The sequence below is a fragment of the Prionailurus bengalensis genome, chromosome A1, assembly GCF_016509475.1.
Source record: "Prionailurus bengalensis isolate Pbe53 chromosome A1, Fcat_Pben_1.1_paternal_pri, whole genome shotgun sequence".
In the NCBI taxonomy this organism is placed as follows: domain Eukaryota; kingdom Metazoa; phylum Chordata; class Mammalia; order Carnivora; family Felidae; genus Prionailurus; species Prionailurus bengalensis.
In genome coordinates, this window is record NC_057343.1 from 143658237 (window position 1) to 143681384 (window position 23148).

Consider the following 23148-nt stretch of genomic DNA (forward strand, 5'->3'; position numbering starts at 1 on the left):
ATATCCCCACCAGGTGAGCTACCATCCATCACATCATCACAAACTTACATTTTTTTCTTGTGATAAGAACTCTTAAGATGTAGTCTCTGAGCCACTTTAAGATATGCCATGCTATATTAACACTATTCACCATGATCTCCATTATATCCCCAAGGCTTATTTATAGCTGGAAGTTTGTACCTCTTGACCCCCTTCATCCATTTTGCCCCCCACCAACACCTCTTCACTGTGGCAACCACCAATTTGTTCTCTGTATCTGAGTTTTGTAATGTTTGTTCATTTTGTTTCTTAGATTCTGCATAGAAGTGAAATTATATGGTACGGTAGTTCTATTTTTACTTTCTTGAGGAACCTCCATACTGTTTTCCATAGTGACTGCACCAAGATAATATTCTTGATAATTAGGAAGTTATCAAGACTATCAAATTTTGTTACCAAGAAAATTTCCCTCTTTTCTCATATAAAATAAAGACACGTGGAAGGGAAATTAATGGTCTGCCGGAATTCTAATATACGATTGCTTTAATGAAACATTTTAAACGTATGTAAAGGGGCGCCTGGGTGGCTCAGTCGGTTAAGCGTCCGACTTCAGCTCAGGTCACGATCTCACGGTCCGTGAGTTCAAGCCCTGCGTCATGCTCTGGGCTGATGGCTCACAGCCTGGAGCCTGCTTCCCATTCTATGTCTCCCTCTCTCTCTGCCTCTCCCCCGTTCATACTCTGTCTCTCTCTGTCTCAAAAATAAATAAACGTTAAATAAAAAATAATAAACGTATGTATGCTTGGCATCTTTGCAACACTTACAAGTTAAGAAATTATTTTATAATCTGTTCTAATTACAGAATTTTACGTCTCACATCCAACTTTAATACCCAGGAAAAGCTCAATAAATGTTTAACAAATGTGTGTCTAACAAATTTTAAGTGATAAGTTACCTTTTACCAAAAAAAGGTTGATTTATTCAGTCCACTGAATTTAATTTCAAAAAATTTATGAGGGAATTATTTCTAAATGGATTTTTTTCTTGCTGTACATAGTGCTAAGGGCCATCCTGTCATCTCTTTAGCTCTTGTTTGACCTGCTTTGTCAGATGCTTCGTGAAATGATATTCAGAACGGCACATGTGATGTCAACTTGCATTAATTCTTTCCCAAAGAGAGGTGTTCAGTATTCAAACTGTGTTTTTACTGGCACAATCTATGTTTCAGCTTCATTTCAAAAGGTCTTCAAGCAATGCTTCCTTTGGAAGCCTGTTCTTTTTGCAACCACTCTTTTAAAACAACCTTTGGAAGGACAATAATGATGTCCCATAATACTGCTTTCAGGGAATTCATTAGGAAAGTAAGTGTTTCAGAGAGTTGAATAACAATTTATGTATCAATATTAAATTTTACTGTTTTCATTGTAATACGTTATAAAAATTAAAACTATCCCTTATTCAACTACTGTTTCCTAATGAAACACGCCAATGAATAGTATTGCATTTGTTTTTATGTAGAACAATTAGTTTGTTGTCAGGTAACAAGAACCATATGCATATGCTCTTACAATTATATAATTTCCTCTAATTCAGTTATAATAGTGATTGTATTTTCGCAAACACCTAAATGTTTTGCTGAATTTCATAAACAATATAGGGTAATAAAAACATTCATTTCAAATACCTTCATTTGAAAGAACAAAGTACAGCACTAATCCATTTTTCTTCCTTGTTTAGAAAAGAATTGTTATTTTATTAAGATGAGAAATCTAGATTTTGATGATTTTGAATCAATTATTCAAATTATTCATTTGAATGAACCCATGAATTATTGGTTTCTTGTATTCCCCCCCAAAACTCAGTTATGACTTTTGGTAGTCATAGAGCAAACATAATTCAATTGCCTGCTGAGGGTCTTTTTCAAATTTTGTCCTTTCCATTTTTCTTCCGAAGCCGGTTTCTGGCTGGTTCTGTCAATACCAAGGGTTCCTGTATGACGGTTGCCGGATAATTTGTGCCTAACAGTTCAACTTCCACCTGTTGTCCTACTTTACTTAGCTCAACAGGCACATAGGCAAACGCCAGACTCTTCTGGACGCTGTAACTGTAGCTTCCAGACGTCGTGTTGCCAACCACCTGAAAAACAAGACCCAGCCATCCTCAGCAGCTTGGCCACAGCCTTGTGCTCCTCCTCTCCAGACTGAACTCTGAAAAAATAGGTTTGCCTTACAATCTGAAAGTTTTAGGGAATACTGTTTATGGGGCTAACAGCGGGCAGAAAATATTCTCGTAAGTGAATTTAGGCTTACAAAATTATGAAAAATAATTCTCAAAATAAATCATCAACAGTACTCTCACACTTCTCACTTTTAGGTAAGAACACCTGGTTTTTTTGAGTAGCTGGCACTATTTTGCTCAGTTTGGTGGCAAGAGATCTGATGGGAGGAAGACTCAAATATTTTTGCTTTAAATTTGAAAAGCATTGTCTTCCAACCAGCATGGCAATAATAGATATAAGGGAAAATTCCTAATAATCCAAATATAAATTTACTCAAGTGTTCCTCTTGTGGTTTAGGATACGGCCTGCCAAAATAGTGGTGAAATAAACTATTGATACATCAGTAGTCAATGTGAAGCAAACTTTCTCTATGAATATATAGCATTTAGCGATTCCTGGAGATGGCGAGGCCCTTAAATTAATGTCAACTTTGCCCTCTCTAGATCTACCAGGTACAAAACATTTTGCTGGGCATTCTAGAAAATGACTGAGGTCTGGTTCCTACCCTCACGAGCTTCTAGCCTAGCTGAGAAATTAACACAGAGATGCAGGAAAATATAACCAGGGAGCCAAGAAAGTCAACATAATTAAGCCAGGATTTGTTCCACATTTTGAAGGTGGGTGGAATTAGTAGGTATATAAGGGGGACGAAACTTTGCAGGACGAGTGGAGACATGGAATTAGGCATGAGCCATCAAAATTAGGGAGGTTGAAATGGAATAAACTGGGATGGTAAACCAGAGAAAAGCACTGAGCAAACAAACAAAACCTAGGAGATGAAAACAAAGCCTTTATGCAGCAAAAAAAAAAAAAAAAAAAAAAATCTCATCAGGCTTGTTACAAAGATAAGAGAATGAGTGGAAACTAGATCTGAAGGAAAAGATGAAAGAGAAACAGTAGAATGCAAAAAAAAAAAAAAAAAAAAGCAATACAACAACATCAGGTTAAAACACCACATTTGAAAAAATGTAAAAGGAAGACAACAAAAGCAAAATATGATAAATAGCCCTACTCAAAATGGCTTCTCCTGGCTACACAGCGTTGCACTAATCCTTACAGCCTCCCTGTTTCACACAGTGGGCTGCTTGTAGCTGGTGCTGAAAAATATTCGTGGACATGAATCGGCCAGTGATCTTTCAGCTGCCTCAGCAAAGAGTCCACTACAATCAACAGTCTTATTATAGCATTTCTAGTCTTTGAGATGCTGACACATTTATGACAGTAAGTACAGACTCCTAGCTCTGTGGTCCCAGTTTGTAATTATCTCACTGAATCCCCAAATCAGAAACCTCTCCATATCATTCCTGAGCTTATTATGGGGAGAACTGGTTGATTAAAACCAAACAAACATGAATGCATTCATTAGTAAAAGCTGTTTCTCTGGCAGGTTATTAACTGCCAAGGTATTGCTGAGAGAACACATATGCTTTAAAACGGTTTTTCTCTTGGGGCGCCTGGGTGGCACAGTCGGTTAAGCGTCCGACTTCAGCCAGGTCACGATCTCATGGTCCGGGAGTTCGAGCCCAGCGTCGGGCTCTGGGCTGATGGCTCAGAGCCTGGAGCCTGTTTCCGATTCTGTGTCTCCCCCTCTCTCTGCCCCTCCCCCGTTCATGCTCTGTCTCTCTCTGTCCCAAAAATAAATAAATGTTGATAAAACGGTTTTTCTCTTTTAGATCATAGTTAAGTAATGTAAGGCAGGGCTTTGGGTCAGGAAGGTTGGAGTTTTAATCACAGCTCCTTGAAAGACTTTCTTGGTAATCTTGGTTTCACTTCCTAGTCTGTAACCTGAGGTTTGTGTTTGGAGCCCTGGAGAGGTGACCTGATTTGCTTGGGCATCTTAAGAATATAAGAAGAGGTCAGACCAAGTCTCTTGGCCAAAGCCCCTAACTCAATGGGTCAAAACCCCACATCCCTCTTCAGAGATTCCCCAGGCCTTCCCATCTCTTAAAATCCCAACAGTGATTCATCTTGCAGTTATGCCTGCATGAGTAACGTAAAGAAATAGTGTATTTATTGCAAGAGTGCCATTTTTTTAAATATTTATTGAACGCATTGCTTTCTGCTAGATTACTTTTGTTTCCCCTTTAATTTCTCTCTAATTCAATGCTGAGTTACCCGAGTATTTCCCAAGTCTGGCCTTTCCTTTTATCTCATTACAACATCTCTAAGGAAAGGTTTTTCCTAGCAACAGTTTTATATCCTTCTACCCTAAAATATTCCAGATTCAATTAAATCTATTTCTTCTCTTTGCTCAGTGAATCACAAGAACAACCTGTGCCCACCTTCTGCCTAGTAGATTTTCATATTCTATGTTAATCACAGGCTCTCCTTTTACCAATATAAGCAATCCTCATTTATGTTTAGCCTTGTCTCATTCCTCCCTTTGTGAGAATTAAAGGCACCTCTGGCTTAGGGGAGGTAACATGGTAGATGGCCTTTGAAAGAGAGAACATAATTTAAATTGGATGATACATGGTGTTTCTTTGGCTGTCTCTGTGTGTTTTCGTTTATAAATAATAAAAAAAGACAGCTTTCTCAACTCTCCAAACTTCATTTCTACCACACATCTTTAAAACTTCCCAGCAAAGCTGCTTTTATAACAGCAGCCCTTTGCATGCCCACTCTTTTTCAAAAATTAAACCTTATTTAAAATCCTAATCTCTCCTTCCATCACTGCCCATCTCTCAATTGGACTTTACTTTTCCCCAGGGCACTCATCACTCTCAGATGTGCCATTTTATTTCATTTAGTATGTTCATTGTCTACTCTCTCTTGCCTGGGACATAAGACCCATGGAGGCAGAGATGCTTGTCTGCTTTATGCACTGCCGCATCCCCATTGCCTAGAAAATATTTGCAAGAACAGAATACCAAATACCAAAGGCAGTACAAATCTCAACAAAGTCAGGAAGTAAGAACAAAAAGTATGTCATCTCATTCCAGAGTATAAACAGGATCCAGGAGATTCATCTGCAGGATGAGACGATCACCCTACTGAGCAACAAAGAGCAGACAAGTGGATATCAGGAAATTCAAGGGATATTTGATTTATAAAGCCAACTACAACCGGATTAACAGCTCTTTAAGCAGATGGCATATGGGAAGAAAGATGAAAAATATAGCATGTAAACTCAGTGCACAGAAACAGCAAAGGAAGTAAAATTCAAAAAGGAACTGGGGTTTCCAGGTCCCCCCTTCCCAGCTTTGAGATATAGTTGACATGTAACGTTGTGTATGTTTAAGGTACAAGTTTCCAGGCTTTTTAACTTGAATTTGCGTGTCAAGACTCACACCATGTTTATCAGGGTTGGTTTGGGGTTGCATACAGAACACGACGGCATAATCTGCAACCTACGGCCAAAACGGAAAGCCAGCGCAAGGGTGGGCGTGGACCATATTAGAAAGCTGGATGAAAATAGAGTGAAAACAGGAAAAATGGAAGATGGGGCGGGGGAAACTTGACACAGCTCATTTTCTAGGATGAGAAAATGGAGGTCCAGAGAGGCTAAGATCAGGTCAAGCAGCTAGTTAATGGCAGAGGTGTGTATCAGTTGAAAGTTGCAGGTGAATGTGAAGTTGGAAGAAATGCTTATTAAGAAAAGAGGTCTGGGGCGCCTGGGTGGCTCAGTCGGTTGGGCGTCCGACTTCGGTCAGGTCACGATCTCACGGTCTGTGGGTTCGAGCCCTGCATCGGACTCTGGGCTAATGGCCCAGAGCCTGGAGCCTGCTTCTGATTCTGTGTCTCCCTCTCTCTCTGCCCCTCCCCCGTTCATGCTCTGTCTCTCTCTGTCTCAAAAATAAATAAACGTTAAAAAAAAAATTAAAAAAAGAAAAGAAGTCTCAGGGCACCTGAGTGGCTCAATAGGTTAAGCATCTGACTCTTGATTTCGGCTCAGTTCATGGTCTCGTGGTTTGTGTGATTGAGCCCCGTGTGGGGCTCTGCACTAACAACACAGAGCCTGCTTGGGATTCTCTCTCTCCCTCCCTCTCTGCCCCTCCCTCTGCTCTCTCAAAATAAATAAACTTAAAAAAAAAAAAAAAAAAAAGGAAGTCTGAACCAGAGATTTAGAACCAAAAGAAGGAGGGGAGACAGTGAGGTAAGAATGGTTCAAACAGGTAAACAACCTTAGCACAATTAAAGGTGAAGAGGTTCTTAAGAAAGAACTTGAAATCTGAAAAAAAAAAAAAATCTTTGGCTTCATAGTGTCTAATAACATCCACCCGCTTTGGGATGTACAAGAACTGTGGATCTATGGTTAAGTGCTGAAGAGAATACTGTGGGACAGCAGAGACAGAGACAAGCGCAAATTGGCCTACTCAGCATGGCTTAGGAGAAAGGGTAAGCAATTCAAAGTCCGCCTATACCCAGATCAGAAATCAGCTGTCAGTCACTGTGCAACCTCAAGCAAGTTAGCTGGGATCTGAACCCCAAAGTCTAATCTCTAAATTGAGATGATCATACCCATCTGGGAGGGGTGTTATAAAATTAGAGTAGTACACAAAAAATATCCAGCACACAGTAGAAACTCTGCAGATGTTAGTTCTACATCAAATGAACCCATGCCTCAGTCCAAATGGCCATTGGCTGAGAGCCAATTGATCCCAAAGGCTGAGATTTTATGCCACTGGCTTTCCTCACTTCCAGGGCTCTTTTTGTCACTGAAGAGAAGAAGAAAATGGAAACAAGTATCAAGTAGGCTGCAGTGCTTGAGAAAAAACCCAGGCACCAAATCTCTGAATCTTTGGGTATGGACCAAGCAGATCTTGTTCAATATGGAGCAGCTGTTTGGATGAGCTCTGAAGGCCCTGTGCTTACCCCGTGGTCTAAGCAGAGTCCCACATCTGCCTGCTGACACCGGCCAGAACACAGCAAAATCTTAAACCAAACTGGGTTTTACAAATAGTTGTAAAAAGTCAAAGAAATGAAGTTCAATTGGTAAGTTATCTGGTTTTACTGGATACTGATAGAATAAAACCTAACATGCCCAAATGGGAAGAAGGCACATTTACTCTTTCTGAAGAACTAAATGGTTTCTACCGCTCGCTTTACTTTCCAAGGCTCTACTCTCTGTTGTCATGGATATTTTCATTTGGATTTTTTTTTCTTCTGATGTGCTCAGGCTAGAATTACCTCTTTCTCAAAGATGTCTTAGAAGCTAAACCATCATGCCAAATTCTTTACAAAATTCATCTCTTGCATTGACAGATACGGATGTGGAGTGAGCATGTAGATCATTTTACCCTCTAACTCGTACCTTCCTCGTTGCCCATTGAACTTTAAGCCCCTGGTTTTATTTTCTTTCATCAAAGCATGGAGGATTTTGTTTTTTAAAATGAGTAGCATTTCATTTTCCTTCCAGTTAAATGATTTCTGCTTCTTGAATGACAGCTCAAAAATCAAAGTGTATGACCCAACCAAAAGATAGGTAAATAGCAAACAAAAACCAAAAAACAAAACCCTAAAAGGAAATAGAGACAAGGAGAGTTTCTGGTACAGAAAAGCTGCAGTGGCCCCTAGCCACAAGGTCCTCAGCACTCACCTTGCCATCATACCAGATGCTTTCATTTCCCTCCGGATCAACATCGTCCGTTGCCAAGGTGAGGCAGACCAGTCTCCGTGTCAGCCCCTTGGCTTTAATCTGTTTCAGTGCTTGCTTTCCTATGAAGTCTGCGGGCTGCAGGAATCCAAGATAATGATGATGAATGAATGCTCAGACACTGTGACAAGGTTAGAGATGCAAGCATTTAAATTTGTCTTTGCGATTTTCTCGCCAATTACACATCAAATAAAAATACAGATTGGATCAAACGTCTAGACAAATATTTCTTAGTCCTCAAATGACAGTATCAGCCAGCTTTTCCTTCAGATAGGTTAGACTGAAGGGTAATAACTTGTGATAACAATTTTACCAGAACCACCTAGGCAGAAAAACATAAGGCATGATATTGCGATGGTAGATTATGAAAGCGACCCTTGTATCTAATGGTTCTGGACAGCAGCACTGGCTGGTGGTGAGCAAAGCACTACTCAATTTCCACCTACAGTAGGACACTTACAAGAAGGAAATTCATGTTTTTGATGTGTGATGTCAGAACAACCCCAAAACGCTGCACATTTCTTTCCTTCTCAGAATAATGGTCCAAGAAATTTACCAACTGTTGAGTTGTACTCAGTTCATTCAGGAATGTATTGAGCCCATACTATGTGTGAGACATGCTTACCCCTGTGTGAGTTATAAAAGTAGATAGAGAATAAGCTCTTTGATCAAAAGTCTAACACAATGCTTTTCAAACTTGTTTTTCCTCCTTCGATGCAACACATGACAGATGACATTCCTATTCCTAATATGTTCCCCTGGTCACACTCAGAGTTATTCCTAATGCAACGCAAGTGACAGTGACATGCTATAGGGATAAGCTCCAGTCCATTCACACACCTCACAACAAACAGGTTAGTGATGACTCTTCAGTGGAGACACTTAGCTAATAAAGGAGGCACAATTCTACCTACCCAGAATGCCAGGGATACTAGGTAAGACTGAAAAGGTAGCAGAGGCCAAGAGCAGTGTCAGTGGAAGGAGGGAAGGCTGACCCAGGAGGGGTGTGGATTAAGGTTTCTACTGAAGGGAGCCCCAAATCATCTCTTATCTTACCAGGGGAAGGGGGTATCTGTGATACACAAATCACATCTCTATGAAGGAGATTTAATTAGAGATTATAATGTGAGAGGGGAAATTCTCAAAAGAGTTCCCATATACAGACTAACCATTCTCTGAAAGAAGAAAGCAAACAATTTTAATTTCCTCATTGGCCAAAGAAGAAAGGAAATAATATCTCATGCCAAAAATGTCCTCTGCCATCAACATTTAGGATTTATACAGCTCTTTCTGCACACAAAACATTTAGGATTGGGTGCAATGAATCCCCTTAACTGCTCAGTGAAACAGCGGGAGGGGTTCTCACATACCCTCTGCCTGATGACCACCCCCCAGTTTACTCCTTTACTGGTTCAGATCTTTTAGGCTAGGCCCACAATGAAGTATGCTTTCTATAGATATTGCAAGTTTAAATTGCTGACCTTCACAGGAAACTGAAAGTTTCCATTGTCAGTTTCCATTGGCCAAGGTTAAAATAATTGCAAAATGAAAGTCCGATTACCTTCCCCAGTGTGATCCAGATGGTGAGAACCAACTATAAAGCTTTATTATGAAGCCAGATAAAAATTCAAAGACAGCTGGACCCGATGTTATTTAAGTCCAGACTGGTGGGGAAAAAACAAAACCACCAACCCACAGAAAAAGCCTGATTCATTTGAATTCATATGTAAGAGAAATTCCTGGTAACAAGTCATAACAAACTGTAACAGCCCTTCAATCCATCTTAAGGATTAAGTGGCTTCAAGTTTATGCACCCCATGCTTGCTGATTTAAGTCCCGTAGTCTGTAGCCAAACTAATCTACTTCCCTTGAGATCTGAAAACCATAGGCCTTGAGGAGTGAAGAACCAGACTTTCCCGGAAGAGAAGGACTAACCACATTTGCAAAAAACCACTGCTCGTGCTAGCACATCTATTTGAGGTCATGTCCACACACAACTAACCACCTGAGCACCCACTTCCACTGCAGGGAACCCACTCACCCCCTTCCATGTCCCTCACCTTCCCCTCTAAGACCCTCTGCTTTTGCCAAGACAGGAAGGTGGTCTTTGGGACTTCGGTTTGCCATCTTCCCAGGTTCCCAGCTTCCTGAATAAAGCAACTTTTCCTTTCCCACCATCCCTGTCTCTCCATTATTGATTTTTGACTGGCAAGCAGCCACTCAGGGGTGCTGAATTCAGAACTGGTTCTGTCCGGTAACAAAACCATAGTTCATTATACTTAAAACATGTCTATCTAAATAGAGAAAGAACTTCAACAAATTTTTACAATCGTTTTCAAAGACAACTTGCAATCATGGAAAAATAGTGACAAGGGTGCTTTTAATTTTTCCTATTTTTATTTGCATTTACTTTTTTAATGTTTATTTTTGAAAGAGAAAGAGAGCCAGAGGGTGAGCAGGGGAGGGGCAGAAAAAGAGAGGGAGAAACATAATCCAAAGCAAGCCTAACATGGGGCTTGAACGCACGAGCTATGAGATTGTGACCTGAGCCCAAGTAGGATGCTTAAACAACTGAGCCACTGAGGTGCCACTCTTACTTTTATTTTTTAAAGTTTGTTTGTTTGTTTATTTAAAGAGAGGGAAAGACAATGAGTCGGGGAGGGGCAGAGAAAGGGAGAGAGAGACTCCAAAGCCGGCTCCATGTTGTCAGCACGGAGCCCAATGTAGGGCTCAAACCCATGAACCATGAGATCATGACCTGAGCCAAAACCAAGAGTCAGACATTTAACTGACTGAGCCACCCAGGTGCCCCAACAAGGGGTGCTATTTAGAGTTCTTGTCTATAGCAATCAATATAAAATGGGGGAAAATGTCTCACACTTTGTGTAGACAAGCATTTTACAACAACACTGAGAGGCAAATGGGCTATTTTGTATGATTTGTGGAGTGCCATGAGATCATACTTTCCTATAATGGAATCTGGATCTTTCCCATTAGAGATTCATTTAGATCTTGAAGGTTTTGGGTCTTCCTGCATCCATATTAAGAGAATTTTCCTTCAATTATTTACTCAACTGTTATTATCCCCCTGCTGTGTTCAGACACTGCGTCAGGCAGAAGGCATACAGAGATAAATAGATATGTTCTTGTAGTTTCTAGGAGGTCCCTGAGATGTCATTCCTTCTCTCCACATCACAACATGCCCAGTCCTGAACCACTTAAGCCAGTATCTGCTACACCTTTGGAGTGGCTGTGGTGAAAGATGGCCATGACCAAAGCTTTCAGAAATGGGTCCCCCCAGGACAAACAAGCTTGACCATGATGCAATCAAGTTCCCCCTGATACCAAATCAGTCATGAAGAAAACAGAAGGCAACAACACACTTGTGTTCATTGTGGATTCAAGGCCAATAAGCACCAGATCAAACAGGCTGTGAAGAAGCTCTATGACACTGACATGGCCAAGATCAACACCTTGATCAGGGCTGATGGAGAGAAGAAGGCATATGTTCGACTGGCTCCTGACTATGATGTCTTGGATGTTGCAAACAAAATTGGGGTCATCTAAACTGTGTCCAGCTGCCTAAATATAAATATAATTTTTTTCACATTATAAAAAAAGGGTCCCATGGGGCGCTTGGGTGGCTCAGTCAGTTGGGCGTCCGACTTCGGCTCAGGTCATGATCTCACGGTTTGTGAGTTCAAGCCCCACGTTGGGCTCTGTGCTGACAGCTCAGAGCCTGGAGCCTGCTTCAGATTCTGTGTCTCCTTCTCTCTCTTCCCCTCCCCAACTTGTGCTCTGTGTCTCTATGTCTCTCAAAAAATAAATAAATGTAAAAAAAAAATTTTTTTTTAAACCATAAAAATTTTAAAAAGGGTCCCTTTGTGATGCTAGACAAAAGCTCCTGAGGCATGTGCTGAGGGGTGGGAGGAAAAAGGTGTGCTAGAAGGGGCCTAACTCCACCTTTGCCAAAATCACAATTTAACCAAAGTCTAAGAGGGAACATAAGGTATCAGCTCATCACAAGAAATAGGAAAAGCGGGGAAGGGGCCTCAGAAAACTTTCTTTAAAAGAGAAAAATAAATTCAGTGAAAATAAATATTAAATACTATTTACAATTTATTAGGCACTTGCTATGTGCCAGACACTATGCTGAATGACCTCATTTAATCCTCATGACATTCCTGTGAGATAAAGAATTTTATCCCCCGTTTATGAGAGAGAAAGGCCCAACAAAGTCAAGGGTCTTTCCTGAGGCTCAGTTACATGGCCACACAAGACTTCACTTTTAGATTTTATCCATGTATTTTTTAAAGTGACTATACCTAGAGTCTATCATTGGAAGGTCTAGGATATGTAAATCCTCTAAAGAATGTTTCTTTTAAATTATTTCTGGGTACTCTGAACCCGTTTTGAAGGATGTTCACTACACAGTATTTTTGAACTACCAAGGAGGATTTGAAAACACTCTCAAGGTTACTATTAATGAAATCTGACATCTGTATCTGTATATCCTTAAATCAGGAACTTAAATCAGCAATATTGTCCTCAGATATGAATGAAAATACTGTAACGATGAGGCGTCTGGGTGGCTCAGTCAGTTAAGCATCCAGCTCTTGATTTCCGCTCAGGTCATGACCTCACAGTTTGTGGGATGGAGCCCCACGTCAGGCTCTGTACTGACAGCAACAGAGCCTGCTTGGGATTCTCTCTCTCCCTCTCTCTCTGCCTCTCCCCCATGAGCGCATGCTCTTTTTCTAAAAATAAATAAATAAATAAGCAAGCAAACATTTTTTAAAAATTAAAAAAATAATAAAATACTCTAACAACAACAAAAACCTAATTAAAAGTAAGGCACACACAGTTAAAACACAGATAAAAGGTAACACCTCTCCCTGGAGACAATTCTCTTTTCCCAAGCTAACCTTGTGCCTGACACAGATTTAAAATAGGGCAGTGGCATTTCATTCTCCTTTACTTGGCTTTTCTTCCAAGATTGTAGATTTTATACATGAGAGAAGAAAATATGTCTGAAGATAAATGCTATGATTAAAATTGGTGCTATCAGGATGACCTGAGAACAAAATATATTTAATGAATCACTGCCAACTTAATTATATAAACAGCTGTTAATATCTTTGAGAAACACAAATTTCTGGGGGCACTGAGAATACAGTTCAAAAAGAGTCTTCGCTTATGTTTCTTAATCTACTAATTTTACGAAACAGTAAAAGCAATTAAAATAGCTATTTGTAGGGGCGCCTGGGTGGCGCAGTCGGTTAAGCATCCGACTTCAGCCAGGTCACGATCTCGCAGTCCGTGAGTTCGAGCCCCGCATCGGGCTCTGGGCTGATGGCTCAGAGCCTGGAGCCTGTTTCCGATTCTGTGTCTCCCTCTCTCTCTGCCCCTCCCCCGTTCATGCTCTGTCTCTCTCTGTCCCAAAAATAAATAAACGTTGAAAAAAAATTTTTTTAAATAGCTATTTGTAATATATACTAAATATAACATCCACAAAGATGATAACATTAAGATTTTAAGTGAAATAAAATTACTCATCTTATTAGCTCTACTAAAAGCACTTGTATTACCTCAAAGCATATGGAAATGAAATAAATTAAACCAGTACAGTTTTGGTTGTGATTCTTAGGTGAATGCACAGTTGGCTGAGATGTAGCTAAATCTGAATTTAACACAAGCAGTGCTAAGAAGCTCTGATATGGAGAGTCAGGGTAGAAAATTCAAGGAAGTCATCGTTTTCATTTAACTGTCCCAAATCCTTTAAACCTACATATCTAAAGTCTCCAAAGACTAAATACAATAATTGGGGTAACATCCTGGGTCCCAGAAAGCTCCCCTTAGAAACCACGGGCAACACTAGTGGGAAAATCATGTTCTTGCTTTGACAGGGATGGAGAGGGTTGCAGAGAGAACAGTTAGTCAACTGTCAATGTAAGTGGCTGAGTGGAGATGGAAATCCAGGTGACAGATTTCTGCCACTTGTCCCCCAGTACTTTCTAGAAATGTTTCTTATTTTAAATGGGGCTCAGGGACCATCATTTAAACACAGTCCTGATAGGATTCCCTCTTCGGGCATGTGGCCATTACTAACTGACCGTTTATGTAAATCTTAACTTTCTTCCATCAGATGGTGAATATCAGGTACATCTGTGCTTGTCTCACAGTCCAACTGATAAAACTGTATACGGGTTCATTCATCTAGGGGATGAATCAGCTGACCCACCACCCCATCAAGACAGAGTAGACTATCATTCCTTTCACTTTCTCATCATTAGAATCACAGTTTTTAAGCAGACAGAAAACATAAGGGTCTTTCCTGGGGTGATAAATGTACCAAACCTTGAACCCAAGCTTCTCAACTCTTGACTCTTTTTCCACTATGCAGAGCTTGGTAACATTCCGTGTATGTTTATATAATGACTACAATTTCACTATCTCTTTATTAGCAAAATGTTAGGTTATTAGTTTAGAAACTTACATCTGTTATTATTGGCTCCTACCTACACAGTTTTCATTCTTTGCCCTTGGCAACGTAAAACAAAGTAGCATTTTCTTTTCTTTTTCTTTCTTTCTTTCTTTCTTTCTTTCTTTCTTTCTTTCTTTCTTTCTTTCTTTCTTTCTTTCTTTTTTTTGAGACACAGAGCACGCACACATGAGTGAGCTGGGGAGAGACAGAGGGAAAAAGAGAGACAGAACCCCAAGCAGGCTCTGAGCTGTCAGTTCAGAGTTCAACGTGGGACTCTATCCCACACACACCACCCTGGGATCATGACCTGAGCTGAAATCAAGAGTCCAATGCTCAACTGACTGAACCACCCAGGTCCCCCTCATCTAGCATTTTCTCAACAAAAGTACTAATCAGTTAAGTATTCTTTCTTGAAAAAAGTATTTACTATAATTAGAAAACAACTCTCTTAACTAAAAGAAAGCTGGGGATAAACAGAAACCTAAAGAAAATATTTAAAATATTATTTATAATATTAAGCCAGGCCAAGAATTAGGTTACAGTTAGCATTCAAACCAAACTAAATTTTTCAAAACTGAAATAGCCCCCATTACATGTATGTTAGGACTTTTACTAGATTCCATTTTAACAAGAATATTTACGTTTCTATTTTTTTAAGCTTATTTATTTTGAGAGAGAGAGAGAAAAAAAATGCACTCAAGTTGGGGGGGGGGGCAAAGAGAGAGAGCAGAAGAGAGAGAATCCCAAGCAGGTTCTACAGTGTCAGTACAGAGCCCAATGCAGGGCTCGATTCCACAAACCATAGATCATGACCTGACCCAAAATCAAGAGTCAGCCACTTAGGCAACTGAGACACCTAGGTGCCCCCAATATTTACTTTTCAGTTTTGGAGTCCAATAATCGAAAGGACAGCCATGGAATGCAACAGACCTGTGACTTTAGCAGATGTACTTTTATGTTTAACTGTGTTACTACTAATCACGATGTAGACTTTTCATGATAGTTTTCATCTTTAGACTCAAGCGAAGAACAATTACCCATCTGGTATTTTACATTTAGCACTCGAGCCTAAATGAAAAGTAAATAATTATTAAATACAACAAGAAACACATGAATAAATGAGTCCTCAATAGGGACACAAGATCTTTCTTGCTGGGGTCTTCAAAAAATGGAAAGGCTTTTCTCTACAGCTGTTTTTCCCTAAATACTTTTATATTCACTTCACTAAGATGGAACAAACTAACATTTATTGAGACACCACATGTTTTTTACTCCTCTTATAAACGAATGAGGTCGCTATTTTCTTCATTTTACAGATACGAAAACTGAAGTGTTGTTAGGTTAAGCAACTTGTTTACTTTCAGAGCAAGTGGCAGAGCCATAACTCAAACCCTTCAACAAATACTCAGGTCCTACTAATGACCAGACACAGCACTAGCCTAAGGATTCTCCAGCTGTCCTGGAGAAGCTCACAGACTAGCTGAAGCAGCCGACATTATGGGATATGCCAAGTATCACTACAGAGCTACGTACAGCATGCTATAGAGCACGGGTTCCCAGGGGTGCCTGGGTGGCTCAGTCCGTTAAGTGTCCGACTTCAGCTTAGGTCATGATCTCCCAGCTCGTGAGTTCAAGCCCCATGTCAGGCTCTGTGCTGACAGCTCCGAGCCTAGAGCTTGCTTCAGATTCTGTGTCTCCCTCTCTCTCTGCCCCCCCTCCCCCGATTCACACTCTGTCTCTCTCTCTCTCTCTCAAAAATAAATAAACATTAAAAAAAAGAAGAAGAAGAGGGGATTCGCAACACTCCCCTGGCTTTCATTACCACCTATACGTGAACAATCCAAATCCATACTTTCAGAGCAGAGGTTCCCAAACACATGTGCAGCTGTCGGTTGGCTGTCCCACAGCCCCTCAACCCCACCAGTCCTTCCAGCCTCCCAATTACACCCTTTGTGTTTCCCCATTCGTGATCAGTATCCTAAATCCTCTTCTCCACTCCCTTCACATAGAGTCCCTCACGTGGTCTCCATCCTACCTTCTTCATATCACTCACACCTCTTTCTTCTCCATCCTATGTCCAATGCCCTAATTGAAGCCCTCAACATCACTCCACTGCATTTCTTCAGTAATTGGGAAATGCTCTCCCACTCACCAGGCTAGTTCCTTTTTAGTCTATTTTCCGTCATCTGTGGGTCATTCCTTACACAAAATTGTTCAGTGGCTCCCCAGTGTCTCCAGGATTCACTCCAAATTCCTTAGCCTGGCAGATGAGACCTTTCACGACGAGGTCTCAGTACTTCTCCAGCATCAGCTCTTGGCACTACTTTCAACGGCAAATTACTTGCTGGGCACCTGCTATATGCCACCCCTGAGCTGGGTGTTAGGAATAAAAAAGTAAACAAAATGTATTTTGTACTGTCAGAACTTGTACTCAAGAAGCTCATTCCAGGGGCGCCTGGGTGGCGCAGTCGGTTAAGCGTCCGACTTCAGCCAGGTCACGATCTCGCGGTCCGTGAGTTCGAGCCCCGCATCGGGCTCTGGGCTGATGGCTCAGAGCCTGGAGCCTGTTTCCGATTCTGTGTCTCCCTCTCTCTCTGCCCCTCCCCCGTTCATGCTCTGTCTCTCTCTGTCCCAAAAATAAATAAACGTTGAAAAAAAAATTAAAAAAAAAAAAAGCTCATTCCATTCAAAAGAAAAAGGAAAAAAAAATAATTGTAAGCTGTGATACATCCTAGAAAGATACTGCAGCTGCAAAATATATTTTAAAAATGATCAATAGGGGCATCTGGTGGCTCAGTTGGTTAAGCAACTGACTTTGGCTCAGGTTGTGATCACACAGTCTGTGGGTTCAAGCCCCGGGTCGGGCTCTGTGCTGACAGCTCGGAGCCTGGAACCTGATTTGGATTCTGTGTCCCTCTCTCTCTGTCCCTCCCCCACTTGCATTCTGTCTCTCTGTCTCTCAAAAATTAACGTTAAAAATATTTTTTTAATTTAAAAATTACCAAATGAGGGACACCTGGGCGGCTCAGTTGGTTAAGCAGCCAACTTCAGCTCAGGTCATGGTCTCACAGTTCGTGAGTTCGAGTCCTAAGTCAGGCTCTGTGCTGAAAGCTCGGAGCCTGAAACCTGCTTCAGATTCTGTGTCTCCCTCTCTCTCTCTGCTCCTCCCCAGCTCATGCTCTATCTCAAAAATAAAATAAATATTAAAAAAATAACAATATCAAGTGAAATCCAACAATATAGAAAAAGATAACCCGTCATTACTAAGTGGATTTTGCCACTAAAATGAAAAGTTGAGTTAACATTTTAATATTAGTAAATGTCCTTCATTATATGACAAAGCAAAAAAGAAAAACCATATGTTTATCTCAGTAGATGTAGCAAAGGCATTTGCCAAAATCTGATATCCTGATTAAAAACAAAACTTTTAGCACTCAGAATAGATAGGGATGTCCTTAACTTGATAAAGAGCATCCATGAAAAACGTACAACTAACATCACACTTAATACTCGATGCTTTCCACCTAAGATCAGGAACAAGCAACAATTCTATTTAACTCTGTTGAAAGTTCAGCCAGTGGAGGAACTAGTCATTGTGGTAATGCAAGAAAAATAAATAAATAAATAAATAAATAAATAAATAAATAAATAATAAAAGGCATCGAAATTAGAAAAGACAAACTATTTGCATACAACATGATTGTCCATGGAATCTACAAAAAGTTCAAAAAAGTACTAGAACTACTGAGTTTGGCAAAGTTGCAAATTACAAGATCAATACATAAAAACCAACTGTTTTCTATATACTAGCAGTAAAATGAAAATCAAAATACCATGTAAACATTATCAATATGAAATACTTAGGGATAAATCAATCTACAAAAACATATGCAAAATCTGCAAACTACAAAACATTTTTGAAATTAAAGGTGACCTAAGTAAATGGAGGGATACGTGTTTTTCATGAGCGCAAGACTTGAACTGACCTGTAGATGCAACACAATTCCCATGTTTTTATAAATTCTAAAATTCATGGAAATTCAAAGGACCTACAATAGCTAAAATGACTGAAAAAGAGCACAGTTGCAAGGCTACCACAACCTGATTTAAGCCACAGTTATCAATACAACACAGGAATCAAGAAAGACATATGAGTTAATAGAGTCCAAAAAAAGAGTCCAAAAAGAGACTTCAACATTTATAGACAACTTATTCTTGACAAGGGTACACAGGTGATACAGTCCAGAATGTGCAGCCTTTCCAATGAATGGTAATGGAAACAAATCCGTGGGTATATGCACACACATAAACTTTAATTCATATCTGGCACTAGATATAAATATTAACTAAAAATAAATAATAGGCCTAAATGTAAAAAGTTGATAAGACCTCTAGGAGGAAACAGCAAAAAAATCTGTACGACTTTGGGTTAGGCAAAGATTTCTTTCTTTCTTTTTTTTTTTTTTAAATTTTTGTTAACGTTTATTTATTTTTGAGACAGAGAGAGACAGAGCATGAACAGGGGAGGGGCAGAGAGAGAGCGAGACACAGAATCGGAAACAGGCTCCAGGTTCCGAGCTGTCAGCACAGAGCCCAACGCGGGGCTCAAACTCCGGGACCGCGAGATCGTGACCTGAGCTGAAGTCAGACGCTTAATCGACTGAGCCACCCAGGCGCCCCAGGCAAAGATTTCTTAATATGACACCAAAAGCATAATCGGTAAGAACAAGTTGATAAGGACTTTAAATATTAAAAAATTTAAAACTTCTGCCCTTGGGGTGCCTGGGTGGCTCAGGCAGTTAAGCATTTGATTCTTGGTTTCAGCACAGGTGATGACCTCACAGTTCATGGGCTGAAGCCCTACATTGGGTTCAGTGCTGATAGCATGGGGCAGGTTTGGAATTCTCTCTCCCTCTCTTTCTCTCTGCCCCTACACCGCTCATACTCACTCTCTCTCTCTCAAAATAAATAAACCTTAACGAACGGCACCTTTAAAAAAATAAAATAAATAAAACTTCTCTTTGAAAGACACTACCAGAGGTATTAGATGAAAAGAAGACAGAGTGGGAAAAGATATTTGCAGAGCATGTATCTAATAAAGGACTTGTACCTAGGATACATTAGGAACTTTCAAAAACCAAAAAAACAAAAACAACCCCATTAAAAATGATCACAGGGGTGCCTGGGTGGCTCAGTCAGTTAAGCGTCCAGCTTCAGCTCAGGTCATGATCTCGTGGTTTGTGAGGTCGAGCCCCGTATCAGGCTCTGTACTGACAGTTCAGAGCCTGGAACCTGCTTTCTGTCCCTCTCCCACTCGTTTGTTCCTTCGTTCTCTCTCTCTCAAAAATAAATAAACATTAAAAAAACATTTTTTTAAATTAGTAACAGAGGGGCACCAGGGTTACTCAGCACCCAACTCTTCATTTCAGCTCAGATTATGATCTCACAGTTTTTATGTTCAAGCCCCACATCAGGCCCTTGGTGGCAGTGCAGAGCCTGTTTGGGATTCATTCTCTCTCCCTCTCTCTCTGCCCCTCCCCTTCTCACTCTCACTATAAATAAACTTAAAAAAAAAAAAAAGGAGTAAAAGAGGGGTGCCTGGGTGGCTCAGTCGGTTAAGCATCCCCCTCTTGATTTTGGCTCAGGTCATGATCCCAGGGTCGTGGGATCGAGCCCAGAGTCACCGCAGAGTCATGCTCAGTGTGGAGTCTGCTTAAGATTCTCTCTCTCCCTCTGACCCTCTCCCTGACTCACTTGTGCATACTCGCTCTTCCTTCATAAATGAAGAGATAGGAATGGTGGACAGACAAATAAAAAGATTTTCAACATCAAGTCACTGAGGAAATCAAAAGTATGAGACCCTACTACTTACCTCATAGAGTAACTCAAGTTAACAAGACTGACCATGACAGGTGTTGGGTGAGGATTTGGAGGAACGGAAACTCTCATTAACTAGTGGTGGGAATGTAAAATATAAAATGGTTCACCACTGTGTAAAACAATTCCTTACAAAGCTGACATATACGTGCCATTTTATGCAGCCATTCCACCCCTATTTACCCAAGAGAAATGTCCTAAACTAGAAACAACCCCAAAGTTCATTGGGTATATAAACAAACTGTGCTATATACATACAATAGAATCCTTTACTTAGAATTAAAAGCAACAACTTATTAATACATATAATACCGCAGATGAGTCTCAAAATAATTATGCTTAGTGAAAGAAACAAAACCAAAACAAAATATATGATGAATATATTATAGGATTCCATTTATATAAGACCCTAGAAAATGCAAAATTGTCTATAGTGACAAAAAGTTCCTTGGGAAGTAGGTGAGGGTATAGGGAGGGTTGGGAAGTAGGGACTACAAAAAGGCCTGAACAAATTTCTGGGAAGAGGGATAGGCTTACCATCCTCAATTGTGGTCATAGTGTCACAAGTGTATACATGCATTAATACTTAGCAAATGGTGGGGCGCTTGGGTGGCTCAGTGGGTTAAGGGACCCACTCTTGATTTTGGCTCAGGGCATGATCTCACAGTTTATGGGTTCAAGCCCAGTGTCCAGCTTCACACTGACAGTGCAGAGCCTGCTTGGGATTCTCTCCCCCCCCCCCCGCCCCCGTCTCTGCCCCTGCCCCAGGTGCCTGTGTTCATGCCCTCCCTCTCTCTCAAAATACACATTAAAAAAAAAAAAAAAAAACCTGGGGCGTTTAGGTGGCTCAGTCGGTTAAGCGTCTGACTTTGACTCAGGTCATGATCTTGCGGTTTGTGGGTTCAAGCCCCACGTCAGGCTCTGTGCTGACAGCTCAGAGCCTGAGCCTGCTTTGGATTCTGTGTCTCCCTCTCTCTCAGTCCCTCCCCCACTTGCCCCTGTCTGTGTGTGTGTGTGTCTCTCTCTCAAAAAATAAATAAACATTAATAAATATTTTTTAAAACTTTAGCCAATGGTGCACTTTCAATATGTCCATTTATTGCGTGTTTAGTTAAGCTGTTAAAATAAAAATATAATAAAAGCAATCTAAAGAATTATTTCAACTTATTCCTAGTCCTGAGTTTCCAGAGACTTCTAAATTTTAAAGCAGGCATCTAAACAGCACACTTACACTTTTAGGGTGGAAATAGAACATTGTTTCCTAACAGAAATTGGATACATATGAGGATACTGATTCAATAGCTGGTAGCTTAATATACTCTGATAAATGTTTTAGGCATGATAAACTCTATCTCAGCCTAGGTTTTACTTATTTTCTTTCATTTTTCCTTTATCATTTAGCAATGGACATGGGTAAGGGAATAAGAATGGCTTAATTAAAGTGTTACAATTATGTGGCTCATATGGATAACCGTAACAATGTCCTCAATTACTTCCCTAGGTGGTATTTCTTAGGGTTTTAGACATGTAAGGAGCCCTCATTTTATAGACTAGCAGTCTCGGGTGCAAAATGAAACTAAGTGGCTTTCCCAAGGACACACAGCTAAAATTTGGTGACTTAAAAAAAAAAAACATTCACTTACTGTCCAATTCCAAAGAGAGAGAGAAATTTGGGGCAGAATGTATTAACTGTAGCCTAGCCAGAGTAGGTGACAGATTTACTTACTTGCAATTCACTACCAATTCCATAGCACCCTCCTTTAACCAAACCACTTGTTTTAAGTTCTGTTTATTTACAGGACCACACAGGCATAAAGGTAAAGAACTCAGAGAGTGGGTCTCAATCTTCATTGCATAAAACGAAGAAACCCAAACCCTCCCTGCAGAGCTAATCCAACTGGTTTCTGGTCAGTATTCTTAAACTTGAGGGAGCATCAGAATCACCTGGAGGGCTTGTTAAAGCAGATCACTGAGCCCATCCCCAGAGTTTCCGATTTGGGGATGGTACTCAACACCTGGCAATTCTAACCAATCCCTAGCTAACACTGATGCTACCAGTCTGTGAACCACAGCTGAGAACCACTGAGGGTAGGGTAATCTTTAAAAAGTTCTCCAAGTTAGTGACATACAGCCAGTTGAAAAGCGTTGGTCTAGCACTATCCCTCTCCATCTGTTTTGGAATCACCTGGAGAATTAAAACAAAACAAAACAAAATTGATGCCTGAGTTCCTACCCTCAGAGGTTCTTTTTATTTTTTTTTTAATGTTTTTATTTATTTTTGAGACAGAGAGAGGCAGAGCATGAGCAGGGGAGGGGCAGAGAGAGAGGGAGACACAGAATCTGAAATGGGCTCCAGGCTCTGAGCTGTCAGCACAGAGCCCGATGCGGGGCTCGAACTCACGGACTGAGAGATCATGACCTGAGCAGAAGTCGGACGCCCAACCGACTGAGCCACCCAGGCGCCCCCAGAGGTTCTTTTTAAATTGACGTGGGTTGCAGCATGAACCTCAGAAATTTTTTAATCATTTCATGATTTAAAAGAATTATACTCCAGATGATTCTAATGTACGCCAAGACTGAGAGTCACTGAAAATTTTCTGCCTCAATGCCTATTACCATTTACCTAAAATTTCCCCAGAGTTGGGTACTTATACCACTATAACATATTAGAAACTCCTTTCTGACTTGTCTGTGAGTAATTATTTATTTCCATTCTGGTATTTTAATAATGCTAACATTTATTGAATACTTAGAATGTAGTAAGCCTGGTGGTGCTTTGCCTCTTTGTTTTTGTGTTGTTTTACTTACTAGTTACGCCTTAAATAATTTTTCCGCAAAGACAGACTCTGTATTTCCTATCAACATTGTCTTCTCACTTGTGGTTATTATCACCTTATTCTGTCTCTACTGGTTAGAAGCCTAGGACAGGAAAAG

At 40.4% G+C, this 23148-nt stretch overlaps 1 protein-coding gene across 1 annotated transcript in view; it reads right to left on the reverse strand.

The window, feature by feature from the left end:
* Positions 1–1407: 1407 nt before the first annotated feature.
* The window catches only part of DMGDH (dimethylglycine dehydrogenase), a 69027-nt gene continuing 47286 nt past the window's right edge, over positions 1408–23148 (reverse strand). Inside the window, exons 15-16 of the mRNA XM_043592778.1 lie at positions 7797–7931; positions 1408–2115 (exon numbers count right to left, since the gene is read on the reverse strand). Of these exons, the coding sequence (XP_043448713.1) occupies positions 1900–2115; positions 7797–7931 (351 nt within the window). The 3' untranslated portion in view covers positions 1408–1899. The remainder of the gene's footprint in view (positions 2116–7796; positions 7932–23148) is intronic.